Source organism: Nothoprocta perdicaria, unplaced genomic scaffold, assembly GCF_003342845.1.
Source record: "Nothoprocta perdicaria isolate Ctin4 unplaced genomic scaffold, notPer1 scaffold_57, whole genome shotgun sequence".
Lineage (NCBI taxonomy): Eukaryota > Metazoa > Chordata > Aves > Tinamiformes > Tinamidae > Nothoprocta > Nothoprocta perdicaria.
This window is the reverse complement of record NW_020455832.1, coordinates 919,436-940,968: the sequence shown is the minus strand read 5'-3', so window position 1 is coordinate 940,968 and position 21,533 is coordinate 919,436. Positions and strand designations below refer to the sequence as shown.

The following is a 21,533-nucleotide window of genomic DNA, read 5'->3' as shown; positions in this document are numbered from 1 at the left end:
TTGCACAAGCCCCAGGACCGTGGCTTTGATGCTTACAATAACCATGCCTATTTCTTTTGGCCTATACTACCTGAAATTTCCCCAAACATCCATTTATTTTCTCCTGTAACATCTTTGTGCAATGTAAGAACAAAAGACACAAAATAGGCCTTCAGGCACTAAATGTAAAAAGTTAGCCTAATCTCAAGGAAACAAAACATGCACTTAAGCAAAAATCGCTTTTATGATTACATAAAACTTAAGATATTTAGTATTCAGTTTCCATATAAATTAGTTTTTGATAGATCTGCTTCTGAGATTATTGAAAACCCAAACACATGGCATTATTTTTATTCCTCCAGGTCTGAAGAATATTTACAGACATTCATGCTATAGCCATTTCTACAATCATTAGAGACACATTATATATCTTTATTTTTTTTATTTGACAAGCAGCAGTATCATGTTCGTCATTTTTTTTTTTTTTTACATTTTAATGTAGATACAATTATTAGGTTATCTGTCATATTACAATATTTAGGTTTTTTTAACTTTGTTTTAAGATACATTAAAAAACATCAACTGCAAACGTGAAGGGGAAGGTGGGGAGAGAAAAAAAAAAAAAAAAAAAAAAAGCATGGTACCCAACCAAATTTTCCACATTTCAGCAATACTTCACTCATTCTTTTAGTAAAGTTTTAAGAAATGTCATAATGACATGAGCTTGAAATATCTATAGGCATTTCCATTGACGCTCATGACATGGCACTGGTGATGTTGTAAACAGCAGAAAAACAGGGGCTGCCAAGTGACCGATGAGGGAGGCGGCGGGCGGCCTCCTCGCACAGGGGCGCGCGGCGGCCGCCCGCGGGCTCCCGGGCTGCGTCCCCGCGGCCGCAGCGTCACGCCACGTAGCTGTACTCGTCCGCCGACGCCTGGCTGCGCTCGATGTACTGCTTGTCGATGAGAACCTCGATGCACTTCTTGATCATGCTGATGCTGGGGTTAAACCGGGCTCTTGATTGGCTAATTACCTGCACAAGATGGACATGTGGGGTGAAATTTTTATTACCATCAGTTATAAATGCTTTGGAAAAAAATCAGGGCGTGCCTGCAGACAAACAATGTATGTTTTTCTTTTATAAACAAAATAAATAAATATGGGATAGCCTATAACACCAAAGCATCACTGCACTACGGGCAGGACACAAAGTSATGGTTCAGCTTGCTTGTGTATTARCTGCATCTTTCCCATCCTCTTGCTTGCTTTTTTGTCATGGTGCAAATTAAGATGAATCTTCAAGTTAAAACTAGTTTAGCATGAATGCATTTCTTCACTTCTGTTACTATCATCAAAGTCTAAGCAAAGAGAAAGCTTTATAAACACCAAAAAGGTGCATTTGGTATTTATGTTGGCTCTGTTAACTAACTTTAGTTCTTGAGGTAGGTAAATTTTACTTGCCTCTATGTACTTCTGTTGTTTTGGAATATTAAAATTCTGAGCTTCCAYATTTTGAGTAATTTTGAAGTATTTTAAAGATTGTAAACTCTGTGTTTTCATCAGCACAGCCCTCTGTGCCAGCTGAACTTTGCGCCATGGGCTTTGACCCCAGCAAAAAAACCCCAAAGCCTCCCAAAAAGAGCATTGCTGGGCGAGCAGCCAGGGTCAAGGAGTGTCCCTGCAGGCCAGGGAAGTGCATGTCATATGTGACTGCATAACAACCTACACAGACCTACCCAGGACCTTCTGTGCCTTCTATGGGCACTCCAGCTTAAAGTGAAATGCAGTCAAGTTTTAGAATGAGATAGAATCATTCACAATAAAGGGAGTTCAAGAGTATTTTCATCATRTTTCTAACAATATAATCCTACCTTTATATCTCAGAAAAAGAGGCTTTAATGAGGCAAGCATAATATCATTAACTATTTATGGCAAACATTTCTGTTCAAGAGATTCATTCTCATTTCTCAAAAAGTCAGACCAGAAACTGTAAAGGAATACACAACTTACRAATATTTAAATATGATAAATGCTACAAGAAGTAAACCTGCCAACATAATTAGTAAAAATATCACAAACGAATGTGATAGGAAATAAAAATGGTCTCGACAATAAATCGCACCTTACTGGACAGCTGGCAGGAAATAAATATTCAAAGCTGGGCAGTCAAGAAGTTTAATTGAACAAGAAGTTGGAAGTCAAAGTTTAACAGCGTTGATGGTTATTCATTAAATAACCAAAGTCAGTCTATTGAGAAGACCAAGCGTGCCCAGCAGCTCAGCCCACCTGCCAGGCTGGCCGTATTCRTACACTGTGAAGCAAACCAAGCTACTACTGAGCTCAATGCACATGAAATCAGGTGAAATTTCTGCCTGCTATGAGATTTTTCATCTTTACGTTTAACCATTAAGGACACATACCCCGTCTCCCAGTTTGCTCTGCAAGCTGGCAGTAGCGTATTGTCCTAAGCAGATCTAGARGGCTACAAGTGGATCTGTATCGCAGGCTGCAGGAAGGACACCTAGCAAATTTTAAAGAATCTAGTTCAGGACCTAAATAAGAGCTTAGCTGACACAGCACAGAGATTTGCACAGACTAATTCAGAAGGCAAAATACAAGAAAGTTTAGCCCTGATGGATTTCTGTACTGCTTCACCTCACTGCCTGGTGGACTTCAACTGCTCCTGTGGTGCTGGAAGTCACCCCTGTGCCATACTGCAGCACAGGTATCAATAACTTAAATACCTAACCTCCAAACACTCAAATCCACTGAGGGCATAAATGATATTAAAAATTGAGAACTACGGACTAAATCATTAAGGACACTCTTTTGCAAGTATTATACATTTAGTTAAAAGCTTACTTAAAAATTGATGCAGGTTGACGTGACTCATGATAGATAAATGGAGCACCAACCTTAGTCTCTGTTCTTCGTGTGTTGCTACTTAAACTGACTAGATATCAAAATACCAACGTTTGCTGCAAGGCTTGAAAAAGACTGCCCTATTATGCAAGAGTATTGCAAGAACAAAATGCAACAGAGGTGCCACAGACAGAGTCTCYTGAATTAAAGAAAGGAAAAAAATAGATTTAAAAAATCACTTGGGTTTAAGATCAAGACTTATAAGCTACTCCACCACTTGAACCGGCCTCAAGGAGAGCACACACTGAAAATCTATTTAGAAAAGTTGAGAGTATAGAGAAAATAAATCATTTTCAAAGATTAAACAGGGCTTGCTTAGCAGTCTCCAGCTGAACCTAATTTTTTTTTACATGGTTTATTCACAATGACTATAACAATAGTAAATAACTCAGTTTTGAAAAATAATCAGTACCTAGGCTGCCTTCRCTTTGAGATGTTCAAAATCAGATTTTTTACAACTAAGCTCCTTTTGACAGCATTTGTGTACAAGCACTATCTCAACATCCAAAAGTTTTAAGATGTTTCACGTGATCAGTCGTATGTAAGCTCTGGACTTATATACTCTTTGTAGCTACTTATTTTGTTTAGGAAATAAAATACACATTAACTGGTGGGTGTGGGAGACAGTCTCCATCACCCCAGGACAGAAACTCTACAGAAGGTCTCAAAATGCCTGAATACCACCCCACCTCCATGATCAAAATGGCCCAACAGAGCAGGAATTCCCTCCCTCACCAGTCTGCCCTGGGAGGGAGTTACCAGGCAAGGCTCTGGAGATGCACAGGGTGAATCAGACTGAAGAGTGAATGTCTTGAAAGGCTGGAAAATTAAATCTGGGAATTGGTTGGTATCTAAGGCATAAACAAAAGTTAGGATAAGGGCTTGGAGTGTGGAATGCTGTAGGGCAGCCACAGTGGGGAGAGGTGGAGAAAAGCAAGTGAAAGGGCACCTCCTTCCCTGCCAGCCTGTGACAGTTCGCAGACTCTGAATCCAGAAAATCTAGACAATTGTTCTGCTTAAAGGAAAAATACAGTGCATGTCTATATACTTCCACCATCTTTAAAATGTAAGCCAAGAAGCAAAATAAAATCAAATTTTATGAAAAGAACTCAAAACCAGGTAGATGCTTCTGTGGCAATCCCACACCTAGAACATCCAAACTCAGGTCTCCTCAGACTCACTGATGGCTTTGGCTTAGTGACTATTATAGGATAGGACCTGGGCTGGCACAGAACCAAGCAGCAGGAAAGAGCAGGTCTTAATGCTTGATTTATAGGATTGACTAGTTACAGCTAAGTGTTCCAGCTTATAGTTTAAAGCAGACTCCAATGAAATTCTCACTAACTTCACTTAAGTATTTGTTTTGACACAGAACTGCAGTTTGGGGGTCAGATGCTTTATGCAGCTATCCTGAAGCTTTCCACCAAACCACATTTCAGAAGAGAACGTTATCTTACCTCCTGAATAAGGGCATTATGTCTCAACACTTTACGTGCTTTCATGATACGGACTATAGCAGCTTGTAGATACATTTTTCTGTCTTCATCTACAGCACTTCTGGTCTGCTCCATCTCCTGCAAAACAGAAGAGCAGCAATGCTTCAAAGATACAAGAATATAAAAAAATCCCACTGTTAACAGTATATTTAGTCTATGGTTTTTATTTTACTAAAAATCAATTAGTACTAAACCCCAGGTGATATATAGTTGTCGACTTTCCCAGATCAAGAATGCCGGATTCAATTAAAAGGGTGTAGGACAGCACTGAAATAGGCCCAAACTCATGTCCTGCATACCTTCGTTCTGCTGAAACAGCCCAACTTAAGAAAGTCCCAGTCAGAAATGAGTTGGGAAGTACTACTCAGTTCAGACATCTTATCCCTGTTAAGCCTACAAGTGGCAAGAGCAAGCCTTTAATAAAATGTTTAGCAATTGTTTCAATCAAATGATGTCCCAGTGCACTGCTGTGTTTTGCAGTAGTTGGTGTTGAGGTCAGCTGGTACAGAAAGCGTGTCAGATCACTTGATAGGAGAGAGTAATTAAACTACAATCTCAAATCACATTAGATTTCCATCTGTGCAGTACTGGCTTATCATAAGATTTCCCATGCCTCCCCTTTCTTTCACAGATATGGAACTATTTACAGTATATATTTTTTTCTAGCATCACATATTTATAAATATATTTTGTTACACAGGTTTTTTTTTCACAGATTCACAGAATATTTAAGGTTGGAAGGGACCTCTACAGATCATCTAGTCCAACCTTCCTGCTCAAGCAGGCACACCTACAGCATGTGGCACAGGGTGGCATCCAGGCGGGTTTTGAAGACCTCCAGAGTAGGAGACTCCACAACCTCCCCGGGCAGCCTGTTCCACTGCTCTGTCACCCTAACAGTAAAGAAGTTCCTCCTCACCTGGAGACGGAACTTCTTGTGTTTCAGCTTGTGGCCGTTACCCCTCGTCCTATCGCTGGTCACCAGTGAGAACAGCYTGTCCCCTTCCTCCCTGCATTCTCCCTTCCTGAACTTATACATATTAATCATATCCCCTCTGAGCCGTCTCTTCTCCAGAGAAAACAGGCCCAGCTCACTCAGCCTCTCTTCATACGAGAGATGTTCCATTCCCTTAATCATCCTGGTTGCCCTTCTCTGGACCCTCTCSAGAAGCTCCACGTCCCTCCTATACTGGGGTGCCCAGAACTGMACACAGTRCTCCAGGTGCGGCCTCACCAGAGCTGAGTAGAGGGGCAGAATCACCTCCCTTGACCTGCTGGCAACACTCCTCCTGATGCAGGCCAGGATSCCAYTGGCCTTCTTGGCCACGAGGGCACACTGCTSACTCATGGTTAAYKTAGTGTCAACCAGGACTCYCAGGTCCCTCTCCGTGGAGGTGCTTTCCAGCAGGTCSACCCCTAATCTGTACTGATGCCTGGGGTTATTCCTCCCCAGGTGCAGGACCCTGCACTTGTCCTTATTGAACCTCATGAGGTTCCTCTCTGCCCAACTCTCCAGCCTGTCCAGGTCCCTCTGGATGGCAGCACAGCCCTCCRGAGTGTCGGCCACTCCACCCAGCTTGGTGTCATCTGCATATGTATAAATATACATCTGTATATGTATAAATATACATATGTATGTATATTTATACACACACACACACACATATATATAAATATAAAAATTTGCCTACCCCTCACCAAACCATCAACTGGCGAATTGATTATGGAAGTACTAAAGTATAGAATGTAGAATCATGCTTCCAAAATTTAGTTCAGATTAAGCTCTCTATTACAATAGTGATTTCAGGTAGGAGAAATAATCTACAAATGTTGAAACAACTAATTTGTACTCAGGCACAACATAATAATGAAACTTTTTTTTTAATCTTCAGTCTTGATGTACAAATTCTGCCCAGTAATAAAGATTTATTCAGATGCAAGTCTCAATATTATAAGAAGTTTCCAACAGCTACTGCCCTAAAAAGGCTATTAAGCTCTAATAAAAACCCTACGTGCCTACAACCTGCTTTTTCCTTTGGGGAAAAAAATGGTTTGAAAGTCGCATCACCTTTTTGATTTCCAGTTCTCCTAGTAATCTGACACTGGCCATTTCTCTGGCCAAATTTAAAAGAAGGAAGATATCCCAAAGAAAATAATTTTCTACAGCTTTCCTGTAAGTCAGGAGATGGGTTGCAGAGGCACCTCCAAAACAGCATTTTCACACAAGAGAAAGGCAGGCAGGTCCTGCTCTAGSACACACACTTCCTGACTCTCGTACAAAGCCTCAGGGGATTCCAGAGGGAATGGGGATTACTGACATAGGGCAGCTGACAAGGCACAAACCATATGAAAACTGAGAGGATTGGTTCTGCTGCTCATGGAAGAACCTGCTTTTAAATTCAATCACACACGAGAGAATTCTTATTAGATAAAAAATGCTACACGTCAAACTCATTTGGTTCAAGAGGGACTTAATTTTTTTTCCTACTGACTCCCTACGCCATTTTGTCCTGCCAACGCCTCTGCATTTCTAGCACCAAAAAACTGCAATGCTTCAGTTTCTAAACTGAACATTTTTCTTTAATCATGTAAATCTTGCACAGACTCTTTCATCTGTTTATCCCAAACTAAAAGTTTCCAAAACCCATTTGAACTACCACAGAATACTTGCCTGTGGTGTGTCCTTCTGCATTGATGTTGTAATTTTGAATTTTGTTCGTTTACTGCTGAAGTTCATATTTAATGAAAATGTAGACTCTGCTTCTATTTCTTCCTGCAATAAAGTTTTTTTTTTTTTAAACAAAACAGAAACGGAATCAAAATACAATAAAGAACTAGGATTTGCCAGAATAAGAATTTACTTTGAAAAATGACATCTAKGGACTTGCATACATGGAATTTCTGGAGTTTTGTATCTGGAAATTCTACAGAGCCACCTGAATCACATCAGCTTTTTAAGCAACAGTATAAACAACCTAGAAATTCAATCTATTTTAGCAAATATTAGCAAGAACTCTGAAATATATGAGTACTGTCATAGTATCACAGTCAATATAGTCAGTAATATCACAGTAATTTCTGCTTTAATATGTCAACAGCTTAATTTAATTAAAAAATCTCCATTTAAACTAATTTTCTTCCTGCAGAGAAATTGGGATTCATATTTATTTATGCAGAACCTCAAGACAGAGAACCTCTTACTTGTGTAACTAAGAGCTGGCTGACCGCAGGTTTACAATTCCACATCATCTGTATATTTCTTTTTTATTGTAACCTGACATTTTTCCCCACACACATTTTGTAGCAGTCCACTACTTTCAGCAAATGACAACTATTCAACAGGTCCAAGCACCTTTACATTCGACTGATCAAATTGGATCTGATCTTTGCAGAATCCAGGCAAGAATCCAGTGACAAGTGTCACTGATTTCTAACAGAACAAGCTCCTGGGCTTCTTAGGTTGGAATCTCGCCAAACCACGCAAGTACTTTAGCAAAGCCAGTATTTATCTAAAAATATATCAATAACACTATTAATTGATAATGATATTTGTTGTAGAATGTGCAAAGGCTTTTGTAAAATTTAGACACAACACAGAAAATTTAACACGAAGGAGCTAGGAAAAAAACATGCATTTTCATTGTATTTTAGTGCTACTGTCCTTATCAAGTTGATTAGAAATAAAAATAAATTACTCACATGCTGCTTATGAACTAGAAAGTTATGACTAATGAACTAACAAAGATTTTTTCAAAAGAGTTTCATTTTCTTAATCTAAAGCAAATTAAAAACACATAATACATTTTGCTTTGCTGCATGGCTCAGATACAGGTAAAAAAACATTCAAATTTACTGCTTAAGCCATTTAAGTTCATTGTTTTATTTAATAAAATAGCTGATATACTATGTAAAAATCAGTTTTCACACTGATGGATGAAGTAGAAAAAAGTAGAGCAAAGATGACCAAATAAAATAGCTGGAAGTTAAAGGACCAGAATACACAGCGGTATACATTAAAATGTAGAAAGACTGGAAATCTATGACATTTACTCTTCAAGTGATTTATGTTTGAAGAAACTGGGCAAATCTTTATATATATATATATATATATAAACAGATGAATCTTTTCATATATAAACAGACGAAATCCATTAAAGAATGGGCAATCTTCTATGATTATGAAAAAATCTTTTTTTTTTTTTTTTTTTAATAGTTCCCAGTGTTACATTTTACCCACGGTTTAACAACATCTTCCCAGCCTCTGTTCCAACCTGAGCTCATTTCTAGATATTGGAAGCATATCCTATGCTTCAGCCAAGCATCACATCTTCCTTGTGATCTCACTTTCCATTTTCTAATATTTTCCTGGTTAAAAAAAAAAAGCAGCTATCAGAGCAGCTTTGGATCTCTTCTCATTAGCCACGGAACAGCTTATCTCTGTTTCTTCTGCCTGATACTGCCTGAATAATTTAGGCTTTCCTGACTGGCTGGAAGCAAATCCYAGACTTCTTCGGGCAAGCACGAGCATTTCTGTAGTGTTTCTTACATAACAGACATCTGTATCTTTCGTTTTAGGGGGCAACAAAAGCTATGTGGTTTGACATAGGTCATGCAGCCCAGACAGTGCAAGGCAGAGTTAGAAAGAGAATCCCTTGCCTTGACTACGAACCTAACTGGGCTCTTCCTGAAATTGCACAAAAGTCACAGAATGAGAGCCAGGCAAAACACAGCAAAAATCTACACCCACAATCCCAGCTTTCTTCCTCCCTCCTCCCTCTGGGATGTATAGTAAGGAAAATCACATTGCTGCTCCTTCCAGGCTCTTATTCCCACATCCTTATTTTAAGAATCTTTGGGACTTTTGATCCACTGCTCAAGTTCYTTCCCATGATCCAGAACAACTCTGAAAGTGCAGCTACTGTGTATTCCCCTCCAACAATACTGGGTTTAAGGACATATGGATGAAATTCCACAMAAAAACCCAAGACTATACAAGCCCTTAGCGTTATTACCTTCATAGCAGACCCTCCTATACAGGARAAAATAAGACGAAAAAGTCTGTTCTGTTTTCCTTCATAAATAGTTATAATGGTTCACAAAGGTCAACAATACAATTCAAAAAAARCAAAGAGTGGATTCTTTTATGCAAAAGAGCCCTCAACAAATAGTAGACTTGCATGACCAAAGAAATTAAGACGTTTTCACATCGTTGCTCCATACCTTGTCCGAGTCATGGTTGATCATTTTGACATCAAGTAAAGATTTGATGGTTTTTGTCAGTTCCTTCTCATTCATCTGTGTGCTGTCCTGAAGCTCCTTGTAACTGACAGTTTCACTGTTGTTGAAGGCAAGTAACACTGCCATTTGGTATGTGGTGACCATGGCTACGTAAGGTTTGCACAAATAATTCATTTTTACTTCACCTGTAATGATAAGAAATATTTTATAAGCTAATGGAATGGGCTGAAGAGTCACCTGAARCCTGGTGACTAGAATCGCTCATACAATTCCTCTGTAAGTGCAGCTCATGTGTATTAAATTCACACTTAGTATTTAACAATTCACATGGGAACGTGGAAAGCCAGAGCTGTGAAAACACATCTCGAGCATAGAGTTTGCCACAAAAAGAACTCTGGTTATTCATGAATGGCAGAACTGCTGTGTTTTCAAGGAAAATAAAATCTGCAGCGCTGAATTTCAAAAATGCAATATAATTTGTAGTAACGAAAAAAAAGGAAATTCCAAATAGTCTCAGTGYACTGCAAGGTACGATCTCCAATTAATGACAGCTTACAGAAAAGCTCTCCTGAGAAAAGCATGAAAAACAAACTAAACTTTCTATATTAATTTCCCATAAAGGAATACTACTGGTATTCTTAATTTCTTTAAATTCTTCTAAAATTAAAAAAAAAGAAGAAGAAAAAAACTGCTTGGAAGCAGATTTTCTTTTTGAGGGTGAGCATAAGTTTACGGTAATTTTCTATTGTCACAATTAAAGTTTCATTATTATAATTSTTGTGTTCTAGTTTTCAACTCCAATATATTGTTGTGCTCAGTCATTAAAGTCTGGTATAGAAAGAATTGAAAAGGAATATGAAAGGCCAATATTTATTAATTCACCCAAAACTTTATGCATATTTACTTATATATGCATATGAGTACATACAGATATATACATACATTAATTTCATATATGTATATAAATAATGTTATATATGTGCTATATACGTAACCAAGTCAACTATGAACTTAAATATTTACATATCTAGGTAAAATTAAGTTAACTAGCATACCACTACTTAGAAATTATTTAATTGTCTGCTAGGGGACACCCAGAGGGATCTGATATGACAGGAACAATTCCGAGGTAATTGGTACCAGGTCAGGAACTCCACGGTGTCCTTATGAAGTTAAGGGCCACAACTCCAGCTTTATGTAGATYTAGTTAGTCACAAATAATACATGCATGTTTATAAAGCAGAAATTKAGAAATTCTAAGCAACCATTAATTTATGGTATAAAACAAGTCATTTGAATTTACATGCAACGCAATGTGCTGACAGCTGAGTCTAACAAGTTTCAGGCTTGTAGAGAAAGTTCATTGAAGTATTTATTTTTACCTGTACAAAGATAATGTAACCACGTGAGCTTCCTTCCACTAAAATGCTGACTGTAAAATAATTCAAACTGCAAAAAAAAAAAATTAACTTCCATTAATCACACGTACAACATTCATTATATTTTATTATTATGCTGTCATCCCAGTGAAGAAACACTAACTTTGAGTTCACTATTTTTGATGAACATCTCAAACAAGTTTGTGATAGCATCTTGTTTTAGAAGGATGAAGATGAAGATGAAGGAAGCATTTGGTAAAACCAATTCTATATTCCATAGTTTTGATTCACTAAAATTGATAAAATTCATTGAAGTCAATTCAGAACACCCGTTTTACTTTTTTTTTTTTTCTGCTCAAAATATTCTTCACAGAATTTTCACAAATATCTTTTAAGTTTTAATGGCTCCTAAGAGATACAGGACATGGAAATACTGGTGTCAGAATGCCTTCTTTTACCTAACTATTAGAAATCAGTATATAAGCTAAGATCCAACCTAGTCTGTTGGATTACATTTGGCAGCATCTCCCTTGTCAGTCCTTCAGGTGCTTTAGAAATAAAGAAAAGCTACGTATATATTCAGAAAAATTGTGTGACCTTTCAAAGTTTCATCTAACTGGAGGCCAGACAGTGATGTTTCATCAATCAATCAATAAAAAGCAGCTCAGTTTTTTTTCTGTTAGAATAATTATCTTTTGTTCTCTTTAGCAATTCTGAAGATATACTTTTACATTTCCCAGATGTTTGCAAGGAACCCCCTACTAACCTACCATCTGTACACTTTTTTCCAGTTCCTGAGGAATTGCAAATGTAGAGGAAGGAGTCTGAGTTAGAGGCCACGCACCAGCCTGAAGGTAGCAGAAAACACAAAAGCATTCATATTTTTATACAAATTCCAAACATTTTATTTTTTTAAAATATATATATATAAAAAAATAAAAGAAAAAATAACCCCCCCCCTGAACAGCGTAAACAAGGTTGTAAGACATTTCATTTGGACCTGTGAAGCATTATTTCAAGACAAGAAAATAAGGCATTTTCTATCACTATTGTTAATGGGTTTCTGAAGTAATTTTAAAACTTAAAACCAGGAATACATATCATTCCACAGTGATTACAATGTTTCTATTTCCATATAARGAATATTCATAGTTATCAAAACATAAGAATCAAGTACAAAGGACTCAGTAACAAAAACATACACTAGTACCTGTAGAACATATATCTGAAAACTAATTCCCAAATCTATAATTGTGTCTTGGTTTTTGATGAAGTTGTTGAATTTATTGTTGAGATCAGCACTGACGCTCATGTCTGTGTACATTCGGTGGAGCTTGCTGGTAAATTCATAACCACAGGCTTGCTGTGAAGAAATACAGTAAATTTCAGAGTGAAAACAGTACAACTATGCACATTTACTACTAAAAAATAATCAAGACTGTAGAATAGCTATCATACTATTTAGAGAAAACATGAAACATAAAGGAAAACTATATGTAAAAGAAGATTTTATATAAAAGTTAGAYTCACCTCAACGCCACCCTTCTATACATGGCCATACATGACTAGTGTTCTTTTATAAAATTGAAAGATAAAGATGCTTTGTGACAAGTTATGTAATATGGAATATTTGAACTCACTTGATAAGGTTATCCAAAACCTCAAAATCTCAAATATTTAAGTATTATTGGGCAATACGTCTCCCATTCACGACAAGAAATAAACTTTTCCTTTCAGMTGTTGGAAACAATTACAAACTGCTAAGTTATCTCTGGTACCCTCTGCTGGATCCTCTCAAAATTACATACTCTTATGTTTACTTTTAATTAATTGTACATTAGAAGGGAACAGGTTACCTTTAGTTTATTAATCATGGCTTCTTCGGAGTCCATAGACATAGACAAACCATGAATTAGTCTTTTTGCCAGCATTCGGGCATAGAACTGCATAAGAAAACGGAAATGAGGATTTTAAAAAATGAATAATCACATTCCTAGGGATACTTTGAATTCAGTATTCAACGTTTATTGAATATCAAAATTACCTTTTGGAATACATCTTTGTCATCAATGTATTTGAAGACAGTAATGAAACTAGTGAGTTTGTCCTCTACTTCATTCTCTGTCATTCCTTTCGCTGACTTCTTCAGCAAGTTGTCACAGTACTTGGCCAGCTCAAATTAAAAAAAGAAAAAATCTACCTGTCAAGCTTGAGAACAAACGTATGCCAACGTGCACTAAACTACTACGCAAAAGTTAAAGCAAAAATAGCTCATTTTATCTTCTCTTGCTTTAAGGATTGTAATCATAGGTAAAAGATGGAAATTGCACTTAAATAAATATTTCTTATAAAACGTTACAACTGCGCAACCTTCTTGYTTTCTCACAACATGCATGTGCAAGTTAAATTATTATTTCTAAAATATATACCTGAGAGTGGCATAAGAAAAATCGGGCCAATTCATTCAGGAGTTTGAAAACAGTATTGTTACATTCTGCAATAAAGCACGTCTTACCAACTCAGGTGCTTTGCAGATTGACTTGGGTTCCCTGTAGTTAACTACTGATGTCAGAGCCTACGCAGGAACAGGGAGAAAAGACAAAAGAAAAAAAGTCACTTAAAACTTGTTCTTTTAATGTAACTGAGAAATTTTCAGGGTAGAGATGACCCAAGGCCCTATAGAACTCTGTTAGACATAAAGGCAGGGACAAGAATCAAAGAGGGTGGAATTACTACTCAGTGTGAATTTGAGTGTTAATCTCAACTTAAAAAAAAATTGAGTGGAAAAAAAGGTATGGGGCAGAAATTAACTACGAGAAACAAGAAAGAATTTCTTGTTAGACACTTAAATGTAAAAGAAGATTTTAACAAATAATTGCAGATAAAGTAGATTTGAACAGTAGCACATTCCTCCATCAAGAGCTTGTATCTTGACTSGAAAAAACATAATTTGAGGCGCTTATGACATTAACAAGGCAACCTTTTCTGGTTATTGATTTTTTTGACAGAATAAACAGGAATAATAATAATGAGGAAAAGGAAAAGGAAAAGGAAGCAATTAATAGCAGTTTGAATTAGGAACTGCATGACAAACATGAGAATTATCAAGATCATACTCTAATCAACATAGCACATTTAAAATAGCATTTTAAATTACTGAACCAAAGATATCAAACCCACAGATCGGAGGAATTAGGGTGCAAATGGATTAGYTGGCTACTTCTGGAAAGAACTGTTTAAATTGTTTGGGGATTTAGTCGTCAAAATTCAATACTATTTTAACTGGTAAGTGTAAAAGAAAACATATTTCATTAAGTTCCTATACCACATTATGAATGTTGAAACTCAAATGCACACATGCAGAAGAGATATTTATAAAGAACTGAAAAACATTTTCTATTATGCTTCAGTGACATTCCAGTATTTGGTAACATGTCCCTAGAATCCCTACAAGAAATGGATGTATGATTCAATAAGAAATACAAAACTCTTTGAGGCTTAAAACAATCCCTTGTAGTACTACGGTAAGAACACTAGCAATTTTGATTTGACCCTGAAAAAATGACAACAGGCCAAGATATTAAATATTTATTGCAATAATGATGGTTGGAGCAAAGAACTGAATTATTTAAAAGAAAAAACAGTGCTATGTGCCAACATAGTTGCTTATCTCATATTATTCCATCTTCTACTAAATGACATTACTTACAATTGAAAAGTATATTAGGCACTGCTACAAAAAAATTAAAATACTAAAAAAAAAATATTTTCTCATTATCACAGAAAGGAAGAGCACCTATCAATTTTATTATCTTCATCACTGTGTCTTTCCATATTAACTTYTGCTGAAATTCATCTAAATCTTTGACTAACACCCTAAAACCTGAAACTACAGTACATACCACAAAAGGGTAATGAAATATATGCATGGATTAAATATGCCAGGCAAATACAGATAGGAAAATTTTAGATGCGCTTTTTAAGGAAAAAAGGTACACAGATGTACAAAATAGTGGAAAGTCAACAAATAAATTAGATAAAGTGTACTTTTTCTTTCAGGTGGAGTCAYCCGATTCCACCTGAGCCCAGGCACATTATGCAGAAGTAAATTATTAAATTATCATCATGAGAAATTAACTAGCACTGCTAATTTAAAAACCTTAGCAGCTTTGTCYATCACAAAAACACGCCGCAAGCCTCCTTCCCTGAACTGGCTTGTTGCATTTCTAGTGCAGTTTTCTCCTGGAAAAAGTTGGTCATGGTGACCAATGACAGTAGCGATAGAAGTTTCCAGAAACCCCTCGCTGTTAATTTAAAAAAAAAAAATAATAATACAAAAAACTGCTGTGTAAGTAACATTATCAACATTTAGACTTTAAGTATTGTTGCAGCGTCTAAATTGAAGTTTAAATCCATGTAAGATTAGTCAAACTTTCCAGTAAACACAGTAAGTCTATTTCCCTAGTCTGCATTTAAATTTACATTAAATGGGTCAGATACATCYTTATGTTTTTGATTCCTGGACAAAGAAAAAGATCTTTTCTGCAAAATGTTTAATATTAATGTGGTTTCATCTGCACATTTTTTTGATAACTGATTCTGTTGTTCTGTTGCATTTGAAAACATAAAAGTTGCATGAGAATTCTGCTGAACCGGAAATGAGGTCTAACGCACTTTCAACTTCTTTCTTATTTCTTTAGCAAAAGTTACCTTGTCAAGGGCACTCATGAAGTGCTGATCACCATTCAAAACAGTGTTGATAAGCTGAACAAATTTACTATGTACTTCCAAAACTGACTCCACAAACTGAGTTGGCATCTAAAAAAGGTAGATGATATAGAAAGCAAGTTACTGAGCAAGACAGTATAATCTAAACATAAACATAACTCTATCTACATTAGACAAACACTTTTCTAATTCTTTTTTTCCGATAAAAATTAAAACCTCAACTAATTAGGTCTTGGACAGGATTGCTTCTGCAAAGTTATACTAGTGTGCCTAGGCATGCCTCAAAAATAATATGTTCTTTGTCAGGTGTAACGGTCCAGCTACAAAATGTATAGATTTGGAAGTCTACATTGCTCTAATGCTGCCTGTGAATTAAGTGTAGGAACTTGCAGTGTAAGTAGTGTAGGAACTACCCCTGTTTGAGTAAAACAAGGGACAGGCTCACAGGCCCCTGCGCAGGCTGCAAGTCTGCAGTGCACAGCAACAGCCCAGAGRACTCCACACACTGAGGAAAACTAACACACATTTTGAGTTATCCACATAATGCTGTAAATTTTAATCACCCTCATGGCTGTGCTCTCCCTCCCTGTGGAGATGTTATTAGCCTGAAGAACAGGCTAAGCAAAGGTAGCCATCTGAAAGCGCGAGCGTGCTACACCCTTCAGCCCTTCGCAGTATTTTCACAGGAGCGGGCAGTCAACAGAAAGGCGCATTTGTAGCAGCTCACATTTTTACTGAGAAACACCTTCTAAGAGTTAAAAACTGGATGGCAAAAGTTACCATCCTAAAGTGAAGTGTAAGTGTTCAAATATAATTTCAAGTGGTACCTCTCCTTAAAAAGAAAACAACCAAAAAAAAGCAGCAATGATAGAAAACAAAAATGGAAATGCCTAATTTGAACAAACATGAATCCAAAAAAGATTAACAAAAACATTTTAGTAGAATAATTAAGAAAAAACATTAAATAGTTGTAGTATTTTCAGGAATTCACATGCAAACATGAAACTACAAAGCTGTTAGTCAAAAACACCGCACTAAAATCAGCACATAATGTCAGACCTTTACAAATAATATAATTAAACTAACTTAAGATCACTGGTTCCTAATGAACCAAAAAAGCCAGTGCCACTGACTTAAACTTACAAATAGCTTAAGAAAAATCTTAAAAGCAGAATTCCTGCAGGGCAGGGACCAACRTGCCATGATGGAAATAGCCAACAACCAAACTACATCACTGGAGCTGCTGCCTTGGTCAGATGGCAACGACCGCCTCTCAGGACAGATACGTGTTGCACAGCGAAGACTGCTGTTCAGAAGCTACAATTTCTCCATAAAGTTCCAAACCAGTTTCATACAGACAAAGATAAAGAAACAGACTGGACTAAAAAAGCCAAAGATAAACATTTGATCAGGAATGTTAATCAGATAGGCAATTTCAGCTGCCTAAGGAAACTCACATTTTCCTGAGAAAGATTGCTGGTTGCTCTAAGGCCCTCATCATGGATATGGTTTTGTAGTTCCTGAATCATATGAGGTAAACCACTTGACACAGCACGAAGTAGAGTATACATATTTGCCATGTCTGTAACAGAGATACATTTTTATAGAACATGCTTCGAAACATTGAGAAATCAACATTAATATAGCATCACAACTTCACACAGAACTTTTCAAAGACTGAAACAAGACCAACTGCTTTGAAAAAAACTTACAACATTCATTGGATCACTGACAAAAGAGAAAAGTAAAGAGTATGGCTAATGTAAATATTCACTGAAAAATTAATCTGGTGCCTCTTCCAATAGTGCCTATCTAGGATAGGGGCTAAAAGGGAAGGTGGTGTGRCATGGAAAAGGGTTCTGCCAGGTTATTTTTAACCATTTGCCTCTCAGGCTCAGCAGCACCTGACTAGCAGATCAGTTCTGATATCATCTTCTTGGCTTTTTGTTTTCTGCTGGTCTATGCTGGATATCTTTCTCAGGTTGGAAAAGCTGTAAATGTCTAGGCAACTACAATTTTTATGGTTTTTATGCAAAAAAATGSTCCAGGCTCTGATGAATTTTGCAAAACTCGGGAGGAAGAACACTATTATTAGATAAATTCTGAATTTTACTGTTACAATCAATTTGTTTCCAATAATAGATAGCATCTTCCATGAAAGAAAACACATTCTTTCAAGGGTAAGGCGCATGTAGACATCATGAAGTATATAAAAACATGTGTGTGTACTGTATATTTTTTTTAATGCATGCAAGGAGTGTAATTATAAAAGTATTTGCTGCTTTGAAAATGATTTGAGAAGTCTCAAAGGATCCTGGACAATAAGTAGCAGCTATGAGAAGAAACYCAAATAATTTTATAATCCTGCCTTGTCAAACGATGAAATCTATAAAGACAAAGCAATTGGTTTACAAATGAAAGCACAAGAAGAAAGTACGATTAATTCTACAGGACATACAACTTCAGTCTGTTTTTAAGTTGACCAAGAAAATGAAAGAGTATTGGCTGAAGGAAGCATTTTAGAGCAAAAAGCAAAACAAAGTTTGGAGGATATTTTTGGTTAAATTGTAATTACGTGGTAAAAGAAAGATGTCATTCAGGGTTTAARTGAGCTTTTCAGATATGTAACATTTTACTTGAAAATGCTGAAGCACATAGGAGGTCACTGAAAGGTTGTAAAGCTCTAATGCTAAATGGATAAAATCAGGAACATGTCATGCCCAGGAACRTGTCAAGACTTACCACTTCTTTTCTCTTGTCTGATAATATTGTGACATTCTGCATGTAGAAACTGCAAGTGATCAGCTACCATCCTCTGTTGGCATTCGTGAATCACTTTGCCATAGGAACTGGGATGSAGGTACTTCCGACATCGCATTTCTTCATCTTTTAATCTACCTAAAACCTAAAGGGATATGATATGAGGGGAGCCTGGAGATCAGTGCAGCTGCAGACAGCYAACATTAGGCGAGATGAATCCTCATTTCTTCTGGTTTAATTGAAATCTTCAGTGTCTTCAAATTTCATTTAAGTGTGCAACTATTAACTTATACTCTTGATGGTAAAAAGCAATTTAGGAGACTTCAACTATTCTATTTCCTTTTTTGTCACAACATACCTCTTAGAACTCACTTCTAGCACTATATTGATCTCTGCTTTTTCAACCAAGTCATAGATATTTTAACCTCAGTTAAAAGTAACATGACCTAGCCAAGCAGCTTAGCCATAACTTTGCTTCATACACAAAGCAAAAGACTCTCAGAGTAGATAATTAAGAAAAAATGCTCTGTAGCCTCTCCACAAYAGTATCTTTTCTAACCGTTACACTACTAAACTCATCTTACGTTATTATACATACAAAATTGTAAATAGAAAGACAAAAGGAAATGAGGGAGCATACTGATCAACCTGTTTTTAGACAGCAAAATAAATCCAAAAAAAAGTTTGACTGCAAATGCATGTTGATTTACCATTGTGATATATTTTAATGCTAATATCCACGAGCAAAGTTAATAGTTTCTATTCAAATTAACCTTGCCATCAAAAAAAAAATCTCAAAATGCAAGCAAGTATTCAACAAAGAAAAAGTGGCAACCTCATATTTCAATGTTCAGTTACTCCAAGCATATAGAGGAATCTCTTACCTTCTCCATGTATTGTGAGCAATTTGACTCTTGCAATAAATTTGAAGCTTCTTGTTTATAATACTCCCCTGTTTCATTCAGAAAAGGACACTCAAAAATTTCCTGATAAAACTAAGAAGGAGATTTTATTTTAAGGACAAATAATGCAGACACTAGATWAACATAAAAAATTAAGATCATAAATCAGAAATGTGTAACTACCTTTAGGGGGAACTTTTTCTTATACTGTTCAACATGAACAAAGGAGTTAATAACCCCATGGATTACTTTCTGGTTTGGGTCTTCTCCACAGCGGTCACTGAAATAAGGCAAAAAAGAAATTCATGAGAATATAGGCATTTACTGCAACTAATCTGACAAGCTAATTAAACCCCATAACATTATATAAAAAAAACAAAAAAACAGTCTCTCTGCTTATATTGGTAAAGAAATTAATGCAATTTTTCTTAAAATAAAAAAGTCACTATTTTTTTTTCCCTCGTATACATCAATTGTTGAGATGATAACTTACAGTCATTAGCAGGTCGTAAAATATKAAAAATATTTGCTAGATATGCAGGCAGTCATAAATAAAATAAAATCATTAAAGTACTCTATCTTATATGTATAACCTCTATTAAATATTGATTACTTCAAAGGCACATCTTCCCTGTCCCAAGAAACTAACTTTTGCCTAAATGACACTAGGAAGCACACTAGGTTCATTTCCAAACATGTAACATCCAAACAACAAGCAGAACAAAAYGCACGTGCTGCACCCTCAACATAACTTTTCATCATACACTGGAAAAAAAAGCCTTACATTTTCCAGCCAACTTCTGAACTTGAAATAAATGAAATTAAATGAAGAGAATATTCTCTTCAGGCTCACTAAGCTGAAAACAAAAATAATTAAAAGTGGGTTTTTTTGCATGTCAAAAATATCAGTGTTCATTCCTTTGCAAAGGTTGGAAATAAATCACATCCACTGCAGCATTGACACCTTTAAAACAAAATGTACTATAAAAAAATTCACCATTCATATATCCCTGTAGAAAAAAAGAACAATATTTCTTTCCTCCTACTACTTTGAAATTACAGTAATGTTAAAGTATAAATATACTTTAAAATTTAATATGTCTTTTAGTCCTGTTTACAAGTAGGAGTAGGAAAGAAATACTGTTTTGTAACWAGTGTAATATGTAACAAGTATTGTTACTTGTAAGAGTAAGAACTTTTCCTTCACATACATATATATACATATATAAAAACTTAAGTTTTACACTGAAAAGGACAAAAACAATCTTTATTAGAAACCATCATAGCCATAGGATAGTMAGTTAAGGGAGTAATTTACTCCTTCAATCCATCTAGGCTGGGGCAGAATGGGGGAGAAAACACTTGAAATTCCCTTTGTTTGGAAACCAGTAAGAAAACTAGAGAGGCTGCCCACGAGCTASGGAGGTTTGCCTAGACAACCATACCAGCAGTCTCCATTATATACATCAGAGCATATTCAGGTGTCTACAACATGGTTAGTTATGTATATGTGTTTTAAATACTGCTGTATCCTAGAATCTGAAGGCTGATGCTCACGAGCACTGGAAAAGAGCTTTCAAGCAGATTACGAGCCAGCAGTTCTGGCAGCCTGCAGCTTGGGAACAAACCAAGTGTATTCCCAACAGCTTGGCTAATTGCAGCTGAGCTGATGGAAGSGGAACTGCTCCACAAGGGACACTCTGATTCACAGTCTTTATCTTCTTTCCCGTTTCCCCTGTGGTGTGAGAGAGGTTTCCCCCTTGTTTTTTGTTGGCCAAACCAGTGGGACAGAAGTCTGGTTAACAGACATACAGCCACATTCTTCTCACTCTGCCTCTGCTGGGTCAGGTTATGGGATGGCAGAGGTGGCACCCTGTGCCAGAAGACAAGAGCTTTAACKGCAGGCATCAAATTGGTGCCCAGGAGCCAAGTAAGTTGGAGGGTAGATGCAATYTCTGCATATAATAGAGAAGCAACCTCTGCCCTGGGTCCAGGCAAGAGTCTGGAGCCTGGTGTGATCCTGATCCCACCACATTCAACCTCCCTTGCGTGGTTGACAGGCTCCGTCACAGCCTTTAGCCCACACAGTGCTGGGGCTGTTTAGAGGATCATAGAATCATAGAATGCC

General features: G+C 36.6%; 1 protein-coding gene across 1 annotated transcript in view; it reads right to left on the bottom strand.

The window, feature by feature from the left end:
- Window positions 1-696: 696 nt before the first annotated feature.
- The window catches only part of CUL2 (cullin 2), a 42,034-nt gene continuing 21,197 nt past the window's right edge, over window positions 697-21,533 (bottom strand). Inside the window, exons 6-20 of the mRNA XM_026048789.1 lie at window positions 19,589-19,685; window positions 19,388-19,498; window positions 18,486-18,648; window positions 17,201-17,325; window positions 15,726-15,833; window positions 13,531-13,590; window positions 13,060-13,188; window positions 12,872-12,958; window positions 12,226-12,378; window positions 11,786-11,863; window positions 11,019-11,085; window positions 9,619-9,821; window positions 7,070-7,171; window positions 4,360-4,476; window positions 697-1,013 (exon numbers count right to left, since the gene is read on the bottom strand). Of these exons, the coding sequence (XP_025904574.1) occupies window positions 882-1,013; window positions 4,360-4,476; window positions 7,070-7,171; window positions 9,619-9,821; window positions 11,019-11,085; window positions 11,786-11,863; window positions 12,226-12,378; window positions 12,872-12,958; window positions 13,060-13,188; window positions 13,531-13,590; window positions 15,726-15,833; window positions 17,201-17,325; window positions 18,486-18,648; window positions 19,388-19,498; window positions 19,589-19,685 (1,732 nt within the window). The 3' untranslated portion in view covers window positions 697-881. The remainder of the gene's footprint in view (window positions 1,014-4,359; window positions 4,477-7,069; window positions 7,172-9,618; window positions 9,822-11,018; window positions 11,086-11,785; window positions 11,864-12,225; window positions 12,379-12,871; window positions 12,959-13,059; window positions 13,189-13,530; window positions 13,591-15,725; window positions 15,834-17,200; window positions 17,326-18,485; window positions 18,649-19,387; window positions 19,499-19,588; window positions 19,686-21,533) is intronic.